General features: G+C 39.6%; 2 protein-coding genes across 5 annotated transcripts in view; one reads left to right on the top strand and one right to left on the bottom strand.

Moving 5' to 3' along the window:
* Nucleotides 1-324, bottom strand: part of dock8 (dedicator of cytokinesis 8) — a 70,984-nt gene extending 70,660 nt beyond the window's left edge. Inside the window, exon 1 of the mRNA XM_086029938.1 lies at nt 252-324. The gene's annotated coding sequence lies outside the window, so the exon portion shown is untranslated. The remainder of the gene's footprint in view (nt 1-251) is intronic.
* A 57-nt stretch (nt 325-381) lies between these two features.
* zng1a (Zn regulated GTPase metalloprotein activator 1A) lies at nt 382-17,444 on the top strand. 4 transcript variants are annotated; one of them, XM_086029941.1, is made up of 16 exons: nt 382-511; nt 1,072-1,205; nt 1,917-2,003; nt 2,897-2,993; nt 3,068-3,159; nt 7,852-7,911; nt 8,651-8,688; nt 10,337-10,383; nt 11,033-11,119; nt 11,198-11,242; nt 11,938-11,994; nt 14,678-14,729; nt 16,391-16,459; nt 16,584-16,649; nt 16,790-16,916; nt 17,073-17,444. In XM_086029941.1, exons 2-16 carry the CDS (start codon nt 1,106-1,108, stop codon nt 17,138-17,140), a joined length of 1,092 nt encoding a protein of 363 aa, XP_085886067.1. In that variant the 5' UTR covers nt 382-511; nt 1,072-1,105; the 3' UTR covers nt 17,141-17,444. The 4 variants fall into 4 exon arrangements, with proteins under 4 accessions (XP_085886067.1, XP_085886068.1, XP_085886065.1 ...); XM_086029942.1 differs by lacking the exon at nt 382-511 and adding an exon at nt 550-624; XM_086029939.1 differs by lacking the exon at nt 382-511 and adding an exon at nt 551-684.
* The last annotated feature ends 622 nt before the right edge of the window (nt 17,445-18,066 follow it).

The following is an 18,066-nucleotide window of genomic DNA, read 5'->3' as shown; positions in this document are numbered from 1 at the left end:
CCCAAATATTTAATAATATAATTGAAAATAAGAACGTTAGATAATAATTTACTAAATTATATACAACAGAAGGAGACAAAATGACTACAAAATGAATAAATAAACCTAGCTTCGGAGCCAACAAAAGAAAGAACTACTGTGGCCCCTTGTGATTAATATTGGTTATTACATCCTTTTAAAGCGTTTGCCGTGGCGAGTGAGTGTGTAAAATATGTAACATTTCCTAAGCTCCAAGTTAAATTTCAATTTACCTTCGTAACGCATTATATATAATTTTACGTTTTTCACTTAGTTTCATCACCTGACCCAAATCGGAAATTATTGCTGTTTTCATAGTACGAGTCGGACTGTTAATCGTGCTGCACATTGTCCTGAAAAATGAACAGACGGAGGAGCCGCAACTTCTCTATTTTTTTTGTAATCATTATTATTATTATTATTATTATTATTTTAATATTACTGTTTGATTTCATGTGTGACTCGGTGGTGTGTTGGCTATTCTTTCTCTTGTGTACGTTATTTTTGTCCTTTGAACCAAAGAGGAACCATCATCATTGGTCACATTATCAGCCAGTTTCTCAACCATGCTGCACAGTGCACACTGTTACTGTCTGCCTCAAAACGGTGCAGCCACTGTTCCGTGAAATAGACTTTGCTTGTTTGTGTGGTTCAATGCAGTATTAGGTAATCGTTCGTGTTGCTTTGTAAACTGATAAAAGAGTAGTAGTGTCCTGTCACTGTGAATTCGAGAGGGACGATGGGATGAATCATGCTAGCTAATCGCTAATTGAATAAATAAAAGAGGGCAAACATTGTTAAAATCTAATTTTGCAACCACGACAAGACAGTGTCAATGACTGTTTAAAATGTTAGGTCAGCCGATTTTGTAATAATCAAACGTAATTGAATTGAATGCATATTGATTGTACATTGCCAGCCCATTGCTGCATCATAATGAGACGTGTTTCTAATATATTACCATATATTATCAGAATTTGACATAATAATTGTGCACAAGGCAGACTATTTGTGTTTTGCATTTTAGTGTATACCTTTGTGTCGATTCAACAGATCACCCTGTCTGTCGCCCGATGATCTAAACGGGATGGAGGATGAGGACGATTGCCCGGAGTTGGTGCCCATCGACGCCCAGCATGGTGCACCTACAGAGCAGATCCCGGTCACCATCATCACTGGCTACCTTGGTGAGAGATGCCTTCAACGATAGCTCGATACTACATTCCTCGACAAGGGCAAATGTCTGTTACAGTAGTTTCAACAATGAAAACAAAGCAACACAGGGCAAAGCAGGCATGCTAAATCACTAATAATTTTAAAAATATGAAGCAAATATTAAACCTCTGTGCAGCTTTTAGGCTTTTTTAAAGCACTGAAATAAAATAAAAGTTATTGTTACAGTGTGGTCAGAAGATCTGGAATTATGTGCATGGTGATCAGTGTGTCGACAATACAATGAGAGTACAATACAGGCTGAGTTAAGGGAATGTGATATTAGTGTTCCCTCTCAGGGTGGAGTTAAAAAGCAGCATGACACGGGGAAGGAAGGATTTCCCCTGTCTGTCAGTGTACCAGGGCAGTGAGAGCTGCCAGTCACTTAAGATGGTGCTTTGCAGTCCATGCTGTGGATTGACCATGATATGATATGGGTAATTGAGGGTAATTTAATGGTTGGTAAGGTATCATTTATTCAAGCATAAATAGAAACATTTTGTTTGTCATAAGCAGACATGTATGTTGCCCACGTAGGAGGGCATTATGGACCCGAAATGATCCATCCATATTCTTATTTATTCCCATAAACTCCCATAGAAAGTTTCAAGCTTTGAAAATTTCATAACACTACTAGTAAACTGTTTTTCAAACCTGGTTTAATATATTTTTTTGTCCTTTTGTAGGTTCTGGAAAGACTACACTCTTGAACTACATCTTAACAGAACAACACAACAAGCGGATTGCAGTCATACTCAATGAATTTGGAGAAGGTAAAGCTATTGTGTTGATAGCACTGGTCCTGAGTCAATGTTTGGTAGTTTTCCACAGGAGGGCAGCATAGGTACAACTATGATGGGCAATGATGAATGCAATGACTTTCCCATCGTGCTGTATTAAAAAAAAAACACTTGTAAAAGGCATTTATTAAACATCTTGAAGAGCTTTTATCCTTATTAAATAAAGTTAGTATAACATTTAATTTCCTATACCTCTTTGGTCCGAAAGTATTTGAACAATATTTTCATTCAAGTATTATGTGCATTGTCCAAATTTTATTGATACTTTTATTTCAATGTGTCAATATGTATTTGTGCTTTGCACCATGTTTTTATGATTGGTCGACTAGCAAAATAATAGTTGGTGGCAGCCCTCTTTGACACGCTTGCGCCAAACATCATTGCGTATTGCGTTTGTGGATGGCTGCAGCACCACACTAGCTCACAGGGACAAGCATGATCGTGATTAAAAAAACCAAAACAATTCAAATCAAAAATCAGCAACTGAAAAATGAATCAAGTCGGGGCTTGGGTGAATCATTACATCCCTAATACAGAGGGTTCAAATGATTAGTGTCCATACATGAGAGTGAGACCTTTTCAACAGCAACTATCGTCTCCACTTGAGGCACACATTGACTGTTTTATTTTAAATCCATTGTTGTGGTCAACTCAAAAGTCTTCTGGATCCACCTAACCGAATTTCCATGTGTACGGTAGTTTATCTTCGAGCATTATGGATTTATTCAGTCTGCTGTAAGAATGCATGAAAAATATTTTACATGTCTCTATGTAATGCATTTTTGTCTGTTTTTCTGTCAAGTCTGCCAAGTTACTTGGTGACAGTCCCTTTCTCTGTTATGTAAACTGCATTCACTCACTTACAGGAAGCGCACTTGAGAAGTCCCTAGCCGTGAGCCATGCTGGGGAACTATACGAGGAGTGGCTAGAGCTGAGGAATGGCTGCCTCTGCTGTTCTGTCAAGTATGTCCATTAATGAGATCTCTGCAAGGTATGACATTTTACTTAAAGTAATAAATGCATTCGGTAATTTTCAGAGACAATGGCCTCAAAGCCATCGAGAACCTGATGGAGAAGAAAGGCAAGTTTGACTATATCCTCTTGGAAACCACAGGGCTTGCTGATCCAGGTAATACAATAATGCCCATTATTATTTGGGAGGGACAAAAAACAATACCATACAGCGGGGACATGCTGTCGACTCCAATTTGTTCAGCAAATAATCCATTCCAGAACTCTACTACTGCAATCATAATGTGTTTATTAATTGTACAGGCAATGTTTTGAATGTGATCTAAATATTATTAATCATTATGCAATGTAAAAATAAGTTAACCACCATTAAAAACTGTAAAAACAACTCACTCGAGTCTTAACTTTAATGACCAATAATGAAGGTTCTTTTCAAAGGCATCATAGATGATGTATTAATTGTCCAGGCAATGTTTTAACATAATAATAACGATCTCATTTGTCACACAAGTGTAAAAACAAGTTATACTACTGAAAAACCATCAAACATAAACAATTGGAAGTAATGTCGGTGTGTATTAGTCTTTCTTTCTTCGAATTTGGGTTGAACAATGTTGAAAAATTGCCCCAAAAAACAATTCCCCTCAATATTGCGATTGCAGTTCATAATGTGATTATTTTTGTCATGGTCCTCATTGATGGTGTGTATTATTCTAACATCTTGTGACACCGTGCATGACAACGATACGTGTAACAGAAGCACTTGGTCCCCTATTCACGTCCGGCTACAGTTCGAACTTTCTAATTGGGCATCGTTCAGTTCCACATAATTATCACGGAGTCAGTGGCTTGGTCCTACTTGGTGTTGACCACATACATACAATAATTATTGATGGAAAATATTGACTGTTTAACATTTCCGATTATCGGACTGGCTGTTTTTCTGAGCGGATCATGGAGGAAAAAATTCCATCCAGGCAACAAAAATAACACTTGAAAATCCATACAGCCCTCATGTTTGAATCAGGAAATAAATATTTTGTAGCGCTGTCAAACGATTAAAAATTTTTTACTAATTAATCTCAAAATTTTCCATAATTAATTGCGATTAATCGTATTCTTCAACTACAATTTTTTTTACAAAGCTTGGAACCGATATTTACTTCAGTAAAATCTTGCAATTAATATGGAAAAAAATGTAAAGTATATTTTGATTCAAAGACTGTTCTCATAGCTTTCTTTGATCCTTGAATACGATTCTTTTCCAGCTTTTGATCCGACATGGGACTTTGCAGACCACTTCAGAAGTAAAATCGATGACATAAGATCCAGTCTTTTAGCCCGTCAAAACACAAGTTTTAATAAACCCGGACAATCATATTTACATGAGGAAACACTGGAAAGTTTTGCCCTGGTTGATGCAAGGACACTTGTTCGAGTTTTCTCCCAGGTAAACCCAACAACCTGCCTTTTGGATCCAATTCCCACATTTCTTTTTAAGACATTTTATGGATTTTTTGAAGAACAAATTTTAAATATAGTCAATTGCTCTCTTCAGACAGGCATCTTCCCCGCTGCCTTTAAAACGGCGGTGGTGAAGCCCCTTCTGAAGAAGAGCGGTTCTGACCCGAGCGTTTTTAATAACTACAGACCCGTATCCAACTTACCGTTTTTAAGTAAGATTTTAGAAAAACTGGTTTTCATCCAGTTGAATCATTTTTTAAATACAAATAATATTTTTGAGAAATATCAATCTGGTTTTAGGATGAACCACAGTACGGAGACTGCTCTTTTAAGGATCTTAAATGATATTAGGTGCACTGCAGACGTGAGAAAACTCACAGTCTTGGTGCTACTGGATCTAAGCGCTGCTTTTGATACAGTAGATCACCAAATTTTATTAAATAGACTTAAAAATCTAGTGGGCATCTCTGGTACTGTTTTTGACTGGTTTTATTCCTATCTCACAGACCGATATTTCTTTGTAAGTATGGATACTTGTTCCTCTAAAACTCATGAAATCAAATGTGGGGTTCCTCAAGGTTCGATTTTAGGCCCCTTACTTTTTAATCTTTATATGCTTCCCCTCGGGGATGTCATCAGGGGACACGGCATCAGCTTTCACAGCTATGCTGATGACACGCAGCTGTATATTGCCGTGTCTCCTGATGACACAGGACCCATTGATACCCTTTTAAATTGCATTTTAGATATCAAGTCATGGATGGCAGATAATTTCCTACAGCTCAATGAGGACAAGACTGAGGTTTTAGTTATCGGTCCCGAAGGTCAGAGAGAGAAGCTTTTACCAAAACTACACATTTTTAATCCCTCACACTGTGTGAAGAACCTTGGCGTCATTTTTGACTCTGAGCTCAGTTTTATTCCTCATATTAAAAATGTAACCAAGATTGGTTTTTATCACCTTAAGAATATCGCCAGAGTCCGCCCGTTTCTCTCTCAGGCTAACACGGAAGTGCTGATGCATGCCTTTATTTCCTGTCGTTTAGATTACTGTAATGCCCTGCTCTCTGGCCTCCCGAAAAAGAGCATTTCACCACTGCAACTACTGCAGAATTCAGCCGCTCGGGTGCTGACGAGAACCAGAGGGCGGGAGCACATTACGCCAGTTTTGAAATTGCTGCATTGGCTCCCTGTGTGTTTCAGGATCGATTTTAAAGTACTTTTATTAGTTTATAAATGTGTTAATGGTCTTGGGCCATCTTATTTATCTGATTTGCTTTTATCATACCAGCCCTCGCGGATCCTGAGGTCCTCTGGCGCCGGCCTTTTATTTATTCCAAGGGTGAGGACCAAAATGCATGGCGAGGCTGCATTCAGCCATTTTGGTCCTCACCTTTGGAATAGCCTGCCAGAGGATGTCAGGTCTGCAGAGACTGTTGATATTTTTAAGAGGAAGCTCAAGACACACCTTTTTAGTTTGGCTTTCAACAACTTTTAAATAATTTATCTTTTCTTTTGATTGAAGATAATTCTATGTTTTGCTTTGAATGTTTTAAAGCACTTTGAGTTGCATTTTTATGTATGAAAAGTGCTATATAAATAAAATGTGATTGATTGATTGATTGATTGAAGGTTTTCTGCAGTTTTCTGATGTCTATTGTATATAGAATTTTGTGTTTTAATTTATTGCTTTGACTTGTGGTATTATTGCTGTTTTCTTGTTGTAATGTAAAGTCTTTTATTACAGCTGTAGCTGTTATGAAAATAAAGTTGTATTGTATAGAACACAACAGTTGAACTATACACCAAAGACTTAAAACTAATATGGTATTCGAATTTGGCTTTTCAAAGTTTGCAAATTATTTTGGATTTCTCCAATGAGCCATCCAGCAAGTAAAACTACGTAGTCCATCTTTGCGACAGCGACTCTCCTCTAAGTTTGGCTGCACAGTGAGCAGAGATCAGCTGCTACAGGAATTAAATAAAACAGAGTTAACTGAGTTAATTTTTTTTAGTGCGTTATAAAGTTTAAATTAATCTCCATAGTTAATGCTTTAACTTTGACAGCCATTTAGCCATTTCAGGATAAGTCCGGTGTCAACTGGGCCTTGTCGCAAAGTGACAGGTGTGACAGGAGGTGTTAAGGAGGGCGGACAGTGGATACGCGCCAACCGGCTTGTTGACATGTTATTAGACCAGACAAGATTGTTAACTACTACCATTTGCCCTGCCAATGCTGTCAATCATAATGCCATCTTTAGAAGACGGGGTGATGAATTTGGATCCTTCATCCGGATGACTTGCATGAAACGTGTCGCTCCAAAAACGTTTTCATTACACGGCCATCAAATATTTACAATTCTTCTCTATTCCCAGCTGGCAGCTTGACAAAAAGCGCATTACGTGAACAAGATGTGGCTGCCACGGTAACACAGAGCTTTGTGGTGACTTCATGGATGAGAAAATGAGAGCAAAACAAACGTAGCAGCTGGAGATAAACAATCGAAAGCCTTGGATAATGATATAATCTGCCTCTCAGAGCTCGCTTGGAACTAAAATGCTGGCATCTTTTTTTGAACATAATCCTCTTTTGTCTGTTGATCAAAGTGCCATAATTTAATTTACCGGTAGTGCTGAAAATAATTTTCTCTTGGTATTTCCATCCATCCATCCACGGATTTTATTTATTTTTTCTTTCAAGTAATGGAAATTTAAATAGATCATTAATTCATTTAATACAGTTGACCTGCTTGTCTAAATTGTCATAACATGTCCGCGACATGGTCTTAGGGTTTTGTCAAAACTCCAAGGATCAAGACAGACCCTGTTTCTTGTTGGCATTAGCTCATTTTTTGGGGGCAGTCCATTACTCATGTGAGTGATTGTCACGAGAAAAATGTGAAACCATTAATGAGCATCTTGACAAGTGGCTGCCATCCTTGAATTTTCTAATAAACCTGGACTGAGCACTTCAAAGTCCTCTAAAATCCCCCATAACAAATAAATTCATGAAAAAAACAATTGATTGGAACAAATAGTTTTATAATGTTTTAAAAATAAGTAACATGTAATACATTCCTTGTCATAAAAGGCTAAAAAAAATAAACCACGAAAAAAAATCTGTTTTGTTGACTGTTAAATGTGAAAACGGTCTCCTTTCACTTCTATAACAGGTGAGGAGATGCATGTTGAAAATGAAGTCGTGTTACTTTGAATGTATCGTTGCTTCATGTCACTTCCTGTGGATATTATTTTCGTCATAGTATTCATCCGGAAAATTCAAACTGTACGACATCGGTTGTATCAGAATTTAGAGGTCCCATTGTTTGGGTTTGTTGCCTCTGCTTCACCTCAGGATTTAACATCTCCTTTGTTTGTCTTACAGGGGCCGTGGCTTCCATGTTTTGGGTTGACGCAGAGCTCGGCAGTGACATCTATCTGGACGGTAAGTGAATTCATCCCACCTGTCATTGGCAATCATTTTCGGCTTCATGTAAGTTGCATGTTAAATGAAATAAAAATAGTGTCTGTAAACATCGCTATATTACATTCAAACACTACTCTTTTGTTTCTAACTAAGGCAAGGCAGCTTTATTTATGTAGCACATTTCATACACAAGGCAACTCAATGTGCTCCAAAGCCAAGACAATTTGCTCCCCGCACTATATCTTTTAAACATTCTTACTCATCACAAGTAAAAAGAAGTTAACCACTGTACAGGGACAAACATTATTATGTGCAACTTTTTAACCAAGTCCACATTATAAAACAACATGGGCATTCCACTTTGAATGTTCAAGGTTGTCCAGGAAAGTGATTTAAACACATTGTGTTTGTGTATCCAAATGGTACCTTGTGTGTTTGTGGGATGACATATTTTGTTTGGTGTCTGTACATGAAGTGAATACTCAGCTGTTCGCTGTGTTGTTCCAGGACAGTTGACCAAAAGTCACATTTGTTGGGAGAAATCTCTCTCTCTCTCTCTCTTTCTCTCTCTCTCTCTCTCTCTTTCTCTCTTTCTCTCTTTCTCTCTCTCTCTCTCTCTCTGTTTCTCTTTCTCTCTCTCTGTTTCTCTCTCTTTCTCCCCCTCCCTCCCCCTCCCCTCTCTTTCTTATAATTTAGGCAAGAATGTGCACAAATTGCCCGGAATTCCTTGAACTCCTCATCATCTTGTTTCTCTCAGGCATTGTGACCGTCATTGACGCCAAGTATGGACTCCAGGTATGCCGCTGCATTGTGTTTGTTTTGATTAAATATTACAATGAATTGAACAGTAATAGACAACAGTTGAAGAAAGGCTATAAATCACAAGAATTGGGACAAAATATCTGATAGGGATTGTATGCGCAACCTTATCCACAAATCTCTCCCAAAAATTAGATTTCCATGGATTCAGGTCCTTCAATGTGTTCCCATTGGATCGCATTAAATAGATTAAGATAAAAAATGATTTGTTCAATGAAAATGACTAGATTAAAAACGCAAATAGCTATTTTAGGCCTTGCGCACATGGAGCGACGCTACTGTTTTGAACGCTCATTTGATACGGCTCGGCATTTTTCATTGCCCGCTACATCTGCAACATTGCCGCAGCGTTCAAATACGATAGATTAAAATGACAAATCGCGGCAAAATTTGTGACCAACAGTCGATCACTCATGAAAACTAGTTGCAAAATCCTGCACGCTGAGCGACACTTCAGTCGGGTTTGGCCTCATTGCTTAGGTTTTACACAATTTCGAATGCTTCTCTTGATTTTCTTTTCTTCCTGGAAGTACAAAATAACCATTTTGCCATTAAGATGATCAGGTTTGAATCAGGTCCTTTTGATGGAATGGCAAAACATGACTGTTTTTAATGCAATGTGCATTAAAATACATGTCACTTTTATGCCTGATTTAAGTGTCTAAACCCATGAAATTCAAAGCGTGTAAGTGCATAGCAATAGGTAACACACAATAGCAGTATCACATGAAGACACACACACACACACAGGCATACCTATACACATCTGACCCTCCCAAAGGAATTTAGAAAGAACAGAATAAGTGACACTTGCATAATGGGCTCTACTGCGAAGGTGTTGCGCCCACCGAAGTGACATCTTTGGTGGCCGAAACGGGGTGCCAGAGGGGAGAGCTTCCAGTGAAGCAGTCAATCCAACATGTCACTCCCTTCATGTGTTCTGCAGAATATCCTATTATCTATTGTCTTTTGACTTAACTTTTTGACACGCAAACATTTTTCAATGCATTTTTGTCATTCCCTTCGCCTGCTGGAATGTCAGTTTGACACATGGGGTCTGGATCAAGATTAACACCCCCGCCTCCTGCTTTCACATATTTTCGCTGTCCTGTGAAAAACACAAATGTCCAATTTTTGATTTTTTTTTTTTTTAATTTTCAGGTTAATGCGGTGTATGTCACACCGAAACACCATTCACGTAAAAATAAGAAAAATGAAAAAAATTGATAGAATTGTTTTTCACAGGACGCCGACGATATGCAACTCTACTCTTAAAGACATACCTACTAGTCCATATGGGGAGGAAGAAAAACATCAAGTACTCTTTTGTTTTGATACAATAAAGAAAATACTATATGACAATACCAGACAAAACTGACGCCTTTAGGAGCATATCGTTACGTCATTACGAAATATTTCTGGGAATTAAATCATAATACTAAGAGGAAAAATCCCAGGCGGCCTGGGAACACAAATAAATGAAACGTGATTTCTTGTGGTCTTCACGTATTTATTAGACTGACATTTGTAAATGGAGGCGACAGTTAACATTTGTGTACTGTCAATCTTTAACTTTTAAGTGAATTTCTGCTCCTAAAACGGAATGTGCTTTTTGTTTTTGCAGCATCTAAGAGAAGAAAAGGCTGAAGGACTTGTGAATGAGGCAGAAAGGTTTGATTTTTTTTTTTTGATGTTAATATAAAATACTTTTTTAGCCTAAACAGCCAACTTTGTATTATCAATATCTCCTGATAATGATTGGGATTCTCGCCAGTTGCCACCCACCTTGCCGTCTTTCGGTTTGTGCCCCGCAGCAGCTGTGTTGTTGTTTGCTGGACAAATAAGGCAGATGAAGTAACACCCATTTGCATGACACTTTTGCATTCTTCCATCTGTGTTTGTTTTTTCACCTTTTTAAACTTAACCAGCCCTTTTTAATGCTGCAAGTAAACATGGTCTTAATATGTTACATTGGAGGTGTGTACATCATTTAATAAGCAAAATAATTGCCGACAGTGACCAGTGGAGTAATGACGGTTACGCTCACATTGCGTACCTTTTAATACAGCGTATTTTTTATGTATTCTTGTTTACTTCCCTGTTCTCACTACCTCGTTTTGGCTGTTGTGGAGTTACTTATGTGCAGTTAAGACATCTGTGCCGATTGTTTCATGAGCTCCATCAATGCGAACAAACAGCTGTATCAGATATGTGTCATTTGAAATGTACATGGAAATTTGGAAATCAGAATTGGGCACTTGGACCTGCAGTGTATTTCCAGTAGCAGTAGTAGTGAGTATTTTTTTTTATTTTTTTCTAGGCAGATTGCACTCGCTGACCTGACTATTATCAACAAGATCGATCTCGTGGGGGAGGCGGAACTTGCTCGAATCCGAGATGCCGTCAGGTAAGCTCTTTGACGTGGGCGCATGTTTAAAATGATGCATTTGGAAGAGGCAATACGATTTGTTGTTCCCACCCCTAGGTCAATAAACGGTGTGGCAAAGATCCTGGAAACCCAAAGATCAAGGTAGTTAGCGCCGTCGTGCTCACAGCGGGGTCTTTTTTATCGTGAGATTATAAAGCGTCTCTGCGGCCCGCCCTCCCTTCTTTGTTTATAAAGTGTGGCAGATGAACTCCACGTGCTGCCCCTGCTCAGATCTTCATATCAAAGATGGAGGGGCGTAGGCGTGACATTGCACCAGAGGGACCGCCTCCCCTTCCTCCTCACACACACACAAACACGCACATGAAAAAGATGGTACACAAAGTCATGCATCCTGAGTAAGCACCAGACGTACACGGGTGTCCAGTTACCCAGGATGCCTTGCCCTCTTTGACCTGGGGTCGTCCTGCAGACGGGGGTCGCACATGCCTGTGTGCGTGCGCGTGTGTCGCGATACACTCAGTTGGCTTGTTATTGGACCCAGGTAGCACCTGGTTGACACAAGCAGCATCTATCAAAGGCTTGGGTGTGTGTGTGCGTGCGCGTGTCCGTCCACCCCCACCAGTAAAGTTCACTCAAGGGCAAGAAGATAAAAGAGTCCACGCCTCAAGGGGTTAATCAGAAAAACCTTTTCATAGCAACGCTGTATCCATTTAGCTGACATCACTTTTAAGCAGCTTGTGACAAACGACGTCGTTCCTACCGTAGATTTAATCTTCAGTGTGTGTAAAGTGATGATAAAGCTCCACGGAAAATTCAAATTTGGTTTTCTTCCACAGGGTGGACCTCTCAGAAGTTCTCGACCTTCACTCTTTTGACAGTAAGGATGGAGCAAAGTGAGTTTTACCATACACGTGGCATTTAATTCACGAACGAAGACACATTTCACGATTCAGTGTGCTGCTTTTCTCCTTCCTCATAAACCTTTGTTTTAATTTAATGGAAATACATTTGTATAATCAAAACACAAAACTGTACCATGTCAATAATATTATCATATTACCATGATGATATGACAAGACAAAACGGATAACCTTACAACAATAAAGTCCTGACGTTACGAGAATAAATGTTAATTTTTATGAGAATACATTTGGTCATTCATAAGATTAAAGTCAAAATCTGAAGAGAAGGAGCCCTAATTTTACAGAAAAATAAAGTGAAGTGGAAGAAAAAAAATAAATAGGTGGAAAAAGATCTTAAGAGAATGAAGTTGGAATATTAAGAGAAAAGATTGGTGACTTTATGAAAATTGTCTTAACATTACTTGGTAAAACCCTAAAACGTCTGAGAATAAATTTGTAACAATCTGAAGCCAACTGCTCATTTTACAAGAAGTCACATTCGCAGCTCTCGATGCAGTGCAGTTCGACGCCACTGCAAACCAAATTGATAAAGATATCGGCAAATCAATACCGCTTGGAGAAGTCCGAAGTTTCGGTGCAGCCCTTTAATTGGATGTCATTAGACTGTGCAGGTGTACCTAATGAAGTGGCTAGCGAGCGTAAACTGCCACCGTATTTGTTATTGTGCCGGTTGCTAGGTTACAATGATATTAGTGTTCTGCCTCGACGGCCTTTTGTTGCTCGTCCGTCCGAAGCGTGTAGCCAACAGTCTTTGACAGTGTTGCTCGCCGTGTTTCTTTTTAATTAACAGACTCTTTTATTGAGCGCCGCCCGCCCCACCTCCCGTTACACCCTGGGGTGGTCATCATATTGTGTCCCCCTTTCTCCCCCTCTGGTAGAATGTCATTGTCATGAATAGAGTCAGTGTTCATCCCTTCATGTGAATGAAACGGGCCGCGGCGTTAAAGCTCTCTTACATGCCCTCGGTCAGTGTGTATGAGGCCAGCTGCAGAGGATTAGTGCCGTGTGTGTCCACTGGCTCCCGCGGAGCCCCCCCCCCCCCCCCTTTTTCCCAACAGATAGCTCCTTTCCCCCCTTCGCCTTAAAAAAGTCGGGGAGATGGAGAGGTTGGCGGGGCCCCCTCCTCCCCTCCCCAGGGCCCATGGTGGCTGTTTGAAGCGTGCCCCCCCGCCGCTCCGCCTGTGTGGTACTAACTAACAGCGCATCAGGCTCAAACTGCTGGGCACAACATTTAGCCTCCTTGTGAGGTCACCAAGACTGGGCGGGGGGCGAGGCCTGACGGGAAGAACAATGAGCCGAGTTTGTTTGGTGGCCGCAGTGGGTGTTTTGTAGGCTTTAATTGCCATTTCTAAAGTTTTCACAAGTCCATTGAGGGGTGGTGTTGTTAAGCGCTGATTATACTGGAGTATGGGGGCATATGCTATGTAGTAATCCACAGCTCAAGAGAACAGAGATATAGCATTTATTTTTCCTACCGGAACAGTTATTCCTAAAGTTTCAGTTTGAATCCTTAGAGGGCACAATTATTATTTTAAAATGGAGGAAATGGTATCATTCTGGCTGTTTAGTTACATCACTGTGATATTTTTATTTGTACAAGTATTTGAGTACTCACTGATGCTGTGTACTGATAGCTGTAGTATTTGATATCAAATACAATTTAACACAAGAACAAAAATTTGTGAACTAAGACCTTTCTTTCAGACGCAGATGGCGATTTGCCGATGATTTTTTTTTTTTTTTTTTTTCCTCGCAAGTATTGGTGGCTGGTATCGGTAGCCTCCAGAGTACCCGTGCCCAACAGCGTCTGTCTGAACAGGGATTGCTGAAAACTATTGAATTTTTTTTAAATAGTAGCTCAATAGTAAAGAAATGTCAGCATAATATTTTTATCCCACAGGTGACGGTAATGCCCATTACAAAGAGGGTGCCACACACGGCAGGCAGTTTTCACCGTAGCACCATCTACTGGGTTAGATGAGTCATTTGCCCCACTTGGCCCCGATGCAATTAAAATGGAACTGTGAAAAAGTCAGCAAATTCCCTGATCCAATCTTGGATTTAGATAGCACCAGATTTAAGGTCATTCCTTGCAGAATCATTGTGTAATGTTTCAAACGTTAATTTTTGCGTTAACCTGACTAACTTGCAATGATCAAAACACCTATTTTCCTATCAGGGGCCATTTCAGTGAGGGCCATATTTCCATATTAGCTTGATACAAACGTTTTGCGACGCTCAAACAAATGGTCATTATATAAAGGGGTGTCCTCAGTTTATAAGGTGGGTTTCTATGGCATCGATATAACCTTAATATGTGCGCAAGTAGAAAAACACCGGTGTCTATCACTAACACATTAGCAGTGAAGTAGATGTTTACTTAAGTTGTAGAGGCGAGAGCACAAATGATACAATAAAGCTGCATCCCAACATTACCACATTACCTGTGATGCATTCGCGCATGCCCACGCGACTGTTTTCAGCAGTTCCATGGAAACTGTTACGCTGTTGTTGTCAAAAAGTTGCACTTTGAGACCCGTTGTGGGGGAATTCTACATGAACAAATGGCCAAAGGAATGCTAGTTTTGAATCAGTTGTTAACACATCAAGACGAGAAGAGATCATCTTCAGGTCATATTTTTCCTCTTGGCAGTTTAGCAGAGAAGCTGCACCTTGTGAAGCCGAGCAGACCTCATCTTGACAAGGTATTGTTTAACTCTTCCACCTTATTTCTTTTTATTTTTCGAATTCACTCCCTTCGCCTTTGTGTTTTGTGTGCTAATTTCTTTCGACACATCATTTCCTGCGAGATTAAGGGAATTCGTTCTCCTTAGGGCCAAAAAAAACCTGTGCCTCGCATCCCCTCGGGTGGCGACACCGCAGTGAAAACTCCCTCCCCTGCTTTTTTTTTTTTTGTGTGTGATGGTGATCAACTTGGGAGCTTTTGATGTTGTTCTTTTTTGTCTTGTCTTGCAAATAGAACCACCAAGTTAGACATCTTTTACCTTTTTTAGCTGACAATGTTTAAGTATACAGTTCAACATCGAATGTGTTGTTTTCCAAATGTTTTTGGGAGTCTTTTTTCATTAGGCGTTTTCTTTAGAAATTAGCCTAAATGGCTCATGGACCGCACTTTTGGTTTCTATTGTTTCATGCCCATTAAGTTTTACCACAGGATGGACGCAGATGAGGCGCGTTTGTGTGTGTAAATAGCACCATTGTTGACTGTTTTCTCCATGTGCCCTTTTCCCGCATGAAACCCTCCCTCAAGTGACCCCCCCCAACTCACACGCCACCATCCCACCCTCACCCTGTTGCTCTTTTCATGTAAATGAGAAGGCTGTTTTTCTGTTGTTATACCAAATGACAAGGAAGTGCGTAACCTTAACACTTCAAGACAAAAACAGCAAATATCTGCAAAGTGCCCTTTTAATGCTGTAAGGAAGTTTAGAGAGGAGGGCGAGAAGTGAGGGGCGAGGGCAGGGTGGGCTTTTTCGAGCTATTGTACGCAGATGGAGAGGTGCCGAGTGGAGTTGTGGTTGTCGACATTGTCATTGACAACGTCATCACGCGGGGTGTCTTGTGTTTAACCGTCATAATGGCTTTTGTATTCCACCGTCTTCTGTCAATTAAAAAGTATACCATGTTGTATTTTGAAAGTCTGCTGTAGTAATAATTAAAAAAGACATACTGGACACAAATACTATGACTTGGCCAAATAAGTCAAAGACACATTTCTCCCCCAAAAAAGAAACATTAAATCATTTATTATTTAATTTATGAATAACATTGTAGCTTTGTGAGTGCATACCTGTCAACTTATACGTTTTCCCCGTACGTTTTTTGATCATTTCAAATTGTGTACGCCGTATAACAATTTTTGTAAGGGGAAAAAAAAAAAAATTAAAAACTCGTTTTGTGTTGGACCGATCTCGTCTTGCCCATTTCGGCTGTAATCCGGAGCGTCCGTTGGCGATTCCGACTGCAAACTTCGGCCGTACTTTCACGAGCAAACCCCATCCGCCCCAAATTGCAAATTCATAAGCAAGGAAATGTGGAGATTTTGAGTGAATAAAATGTTCATGTTAAAAAAAGAAACTGGTAACTTTTGAAGAGTACAATCATACAGTAATTTACCTTTTTTATAACATTACAACTTTATTATTGCCAAGTCCCGGTTTTACAAGGTGGAAAAAAATATATATGAGAATCAAGTCATCGTTAATTTTTAACCATTGTCAAAGTAGTTGTATATTGTATGTATTTGTGTGTGTGTGTGTAATGTATTTATGTCATTGAATAGAGCAGAAAAGTACGTATAATGTCATGTCATTTGTTTTAAAAATGAATCCTCTCCTATTGTCAGAGTATTTTAACAGTGACCTTTGAAGTGGCGGGAAGTCTTTCAGAAGATGCCCTGAATGTTTTCATTCAGGTACAAACACATGTTGTGATCCTCGGCTTTACATCCCCGCTCCCGTTCCCCAATTATCCCGCTCACAATGCAACCTTTTGAGAAAGTAAAGCCTCTCTTTTTTTTTTTCCCATACATTTTGCAGGATCTCCTCTGGGAAAAGACGCTGCGAAACAAAGAAGGGCAACCCATGACTGTCATCCGCTTAAAGGTACAGTAAAGCACAATGGTCGCCTCGGTGGCGGGCAGCCATCAATAACCCGCTCCCTTATCTGTATTCATCGGTCCCGGGCCCTTTCTTTCGCCGTGGGTTAATCTGTCACTAGTAACATGTGACGCGCGTGTTCCTAGGGAATGGTGTCGCTGGCAGCCAAAGCCCACCAAGTCATGCTGCAGGGGGTCCACGAACTGTATGAGCTTAATGAGACTCCCCAGCTTTGGGAGGAGCAGCCGCGGATCAGCCGGCTGGTCTTTATAGGTAAAGAAACACACACACGCTTACACTGCTTTTCACGCATGTTCCCTTCGTTTACGTGCTTTAAAGCTACACTTGCTAATGTTCACTAGAATCCCCTCGAGATGGTGGTAACATACACTCGTGTGATGACAATTTTCTGTCTGTGCTGCCCTTCAGGAAGAAACTTGGACAAAGAGATTCTCCAACAAAAGTTCATCTCCACTGTGCTACAAACACACCATTAATCTGAAGCTCTTCTCCTTGACATCAGACAGTTCTACAGCCAGTCTTCTGATCTCGGTCCATCCAAAAGAGACAGATTGAGCTTCGGGTAGTTACTGAAGATGAAGCATACCAGATGTTTGCTAATGGTATTTAAAGATCCAGACATTGTACTTGGAAATGTGGCATCTGACAATACTGATGATAATAATATGACAAATGTGCTGGTACTTGTGTATGCAATGCAAGGTACAAGTAACATGGATTACAAGACTGTATTTTTAATTGAGACTGGAAATTTCACAATGAAAATCATGCATCTGTAAATATTGTTTTTCCTCTTTACACAAAAAACAAATATTTTGATTTTGCATATACTGTACAGCAGGGGCGTCAAACTCATTTTTGTCACAGTCCACATCATAGTTGTGGTGTCCCTCGGAGGGCCGTTACGACTGAACCCATACAGATGTATGATCGACTTATATTATCACATATACCCAACAAATTGATGGATATCTAGTTTTGAAATCAGAAGCCAGTGAATAGTTTATTCAACTGTTTGTCAATGTCCATTTTAATGGAGGGATTTGTAACAAATGCTTGTAATATGTCATATCTTGTGTTAACAGTGAAGACAATTTCAAAGAAACAAGTCAATACGATTTGCCTTCGCGGACCACATAAAAAGATGTCGCCGGACGAATTTGTCCCCCGGGCCTTGAGTTTGACACGTGCTGTACAGTATTGCTTTTTTCTTTCACACAAAAACATGAATATTTTGGGGATTTTCATTTCTTTTTTCCACATGAAAAACATGCAGACTATTTTTATTGTATGTTTCTCTACACAAAAATATTTTTATTTTGAATTACTTTTTTTAATCCTAAAAACAATCAATACATTTTAATTTCATTTTACAGCATTAATATATTGAATCTTATATTTG

Source organism: Filicampus tigris, chromosome 5 (assembly GCF_054856515.1).
Source record: "Filicampus tigris isolate MCC_2025a chromosome 5, RoL_Ftig_1.0, whole genome shotgun sequence".
Classification (NCBI taxonomy): domain Eukaryota; kingdom Metazoa; phylum Chordata; class Actinopteri; order Syngnathiformes; family Syngnathidae; genus Filicampus; species Filicampus tigris.
This window is presented reverse-complemented; position numbering and strand designations above follow the sequence as displayed.